Here is a 2,267-nt window from a genome sequence, read left to right on the forward strand (position 1 = left end):
GAACCCAACCCTCTGCTCCCCCCACACCCTGCCCCCCGCACCCCAAACCGGCCCCCCGCACCCCAATCCGGCCCCTTTGCCCCCGGTCCCGCGCAGGACTCGTCGCAGGGGAACTCGCGGTTCCAGCTCAGCATGATCCGCTACATCAAGGCCAAGTACCCCGAGCTGCAGGTGGTGGGGGGCAACGGTGAGACCCCAGCGGGGGGGCACGGGAACCCCCCGGCTGCACTGGGGGGCACTGAGGAGAGGGGGAAACGGGGCGACCCCAAAAGAGAGGTGGGGGAATGGGGCTGGGGTTTGGGGTGTCGCTGGCACTGGTGAGGTGGGGTTTGGGTGCGGTTTTGGGGGGCTCTTTTTGAGGTGGCCCCCGTCATAGTGGGGCGGGATTTGGGGAGGGTGGGGCCGCATTTGGGGGTGCCACTTTCGGGCTGCTGTTTTGGGGTACGTGTTTGGGGTGCAGCCCTGCAGCACTGAGGTGGGATTTGGGGTGCCCTGGGCACTGCTGGCACCTCCTGTGCCGCTTTGGGGCACCATTTTGGGGTGCCCTGGGCAGTGTGGGGGTGCCATTCGGGGTGCCCTGGGCAGTGTGGGGGTGCCATTCGGGGTGCCCTGGGCAGTGTCAGGTGCCATTCGGGGTGCCCTGGGCGGTGTCGGGTGCCGTTTTGGGGTGCCCTGGGCGGTGTGGGGGTGCCATTCGGGGTGTCCCCGCAGTGGTGACGGCGGCCCAGGCCAAGAACCTGATCGACGCCGGGGTGGACGCGCTGCGGGTGGGGATGGGCAGCGGCTCCATCTGCATCACCCAGGAGGGTGGGTGACACCCTGAGCCCCCCGGACACCCCGCAGTGTCCCCATTGTGCCCTTCGGGGTGGCCCTGAACCTGCTGTCCCCCCGCCCCCATGTCCCTGTCCCCAAAACAGTGTCCCTGTCCCTGATCCCCTGTCCCTGTTCCCACGGCAGTGCTGGCGTGTGGCCATGCCCCTCACAGTGTCCCTGACATGTCCCTGTCCCCATGGCAGTGTGGCCGTGCCCAGGCCATTTCCATGTCCCTCGCAGTGTCCCTGTCCCCACGCAGTGCTGGCGTGTGACCATGCCCAGGCCCCGGCCGTGTCCCTCACAGTGTCCCTGATGTGTCCCTGTCCCCACGCAGTGCTGGCGTGTGACCATGCCCAGGCCACGGCCGTGTCCCTGATGTGTCCCTGTCCCTGTCCCCACGCAGTGCTGGTGTGTGACCATGCCCAGGCCATGCCGTGTCCCTGATGTGTCCCTGTCCCCACGCAGTGCTGGCGTGTGACCATGCCCAGGCCACGGCCGTGTACCGCGTGGCCGAGTACGCGCGGCGCTTCGGTGTCCCCGTCATCGCCGATGGTGGCATCCGCAGCCCCGGGCACGCCGTGAAGGCGCTGGCACTGGGAGCCTCCACCGGTGAGCCCGGGGGGCACGGGGGGCAGAGGAGCACCCAGCGGGGGTCTCGTGGCCACCAGCCCGCCCTGCTGCCCCCCAGGGTACCCCACACTCCGGCCCAGGATGGAGACGGAGCCCCCGGCCCGTCCTGGTGGGGTTTGATCTCCCCCCACCCTGCCGGGGGGTCCCCACGGGCTGTCCCTGACTCGCTGTCCCCACGGGCTGTCCCCACGGGCTGTCCCTGACTCGCTGTCCCCACGGGCTGTCCCTGACTGGCTGTCCCCACGGGCCGTCCCCACGGGCTGTCCCCGCAGTGATGATGGGGTCGCTGCTGGCGGCCACCACGGAGGCGCCGGGCGAGTTCTTCTTCTCGGAGGGCGTGCGGCTGAAGCAGTACCGGGGCATGGGCTCGCTGGACGCCATGGAGCAGGGCGCGGGCAGCCAGAAGCGCTACTTCAGGTACCGGGGGGGCCGGGGGGGCAGAGCCGCCCCCCGGGCGCCCGCCCAGCCCGTGTGTGCCCCGCAGCGAGGGGGACGCGGTGAAGGTGGCGCAGGGCGTGTCGGGCTCGGTGCAGGACAAGGGCTCCATCCACAAGTTCGTGCCGTACCTGCTGGCCGGGCTGCAGCACGGCTGCCAGGACCTGGGCGCCCGCAGCCTCTCGGCGCTCCGGTCAGTGCGGGGGGGCCGGGGAGGGCGGGCAGGGGGTCCCGGCCGCCCCCACCGACCCCCCGTGCGCCCCCAGGTCCATGATGTTCGCGGGGGAGCTGAAGTTCGAGCGCAGGACGGTGGCGGCGCAGGTCGAGGGGGGCGTGCACGGGCTGCACTCGTGAGTGGGGACGGGCTGGGGGCTTTGGGGGGGCTTTGG

At 71.0% G+C, this 2,267-nt stretch overlaps 1 protein-coding gene across 1 annotated transcript in view; it reads left to right on the top strand.

The window, feature by feature from the left end:
• IMPDH1 (inosine monophosphate dehydrogenase 1) overlaps positions 1 to 2,267 on the top strand; it is a 10,954-nt gene that overhangs the window by 7,386 nt on the left and 1,301 nt on the right. Inside the window, exons 10-15 of the mRNA XM_041470246.1 lie at positions 97 to 187; positions 712 to 807; positions 1,279 to 1,422; positions 1,716 to 1,860; positions 1,928 to 2,071; positions 2,145 to 2,228. Coding sequence (XP_041326180.1) covers positions 97 to 187; positions 712 to 807; positions 1,279 to 1,422; positions 1,716 to 1,860; positions 1,928 to 2,071; positions 2,145 to 2,228 — 704 coding nt within the window. The remainder of the gene's footprint in view (positions 1 to 96; positions 188 to 711; positions 808 to 1,278; positions 1,423 to 1,715; positions 1,861 to 1,927; positions 2,072 to 2,144; positions 2,229 to 2,267) is intronic.

The sequence above is a fragment of the Pyrgilauda ruficollis genome, unplaced genomic scaffold (genome assembly GCF_017590135.1).
Source record: "Pyrgilauda ruficollis isolate IOZ18807 unplaced genomic scaffold, ASM1759013v1 scaffold243, whole genome shotgun sequence".
Taxonomy (NCBI): Eukaryota; Metazoa; Chordata; class Aves; order Passeriformes; family Passeridae; genus Pyrgilauda; species Pyrgilauda ruficollis.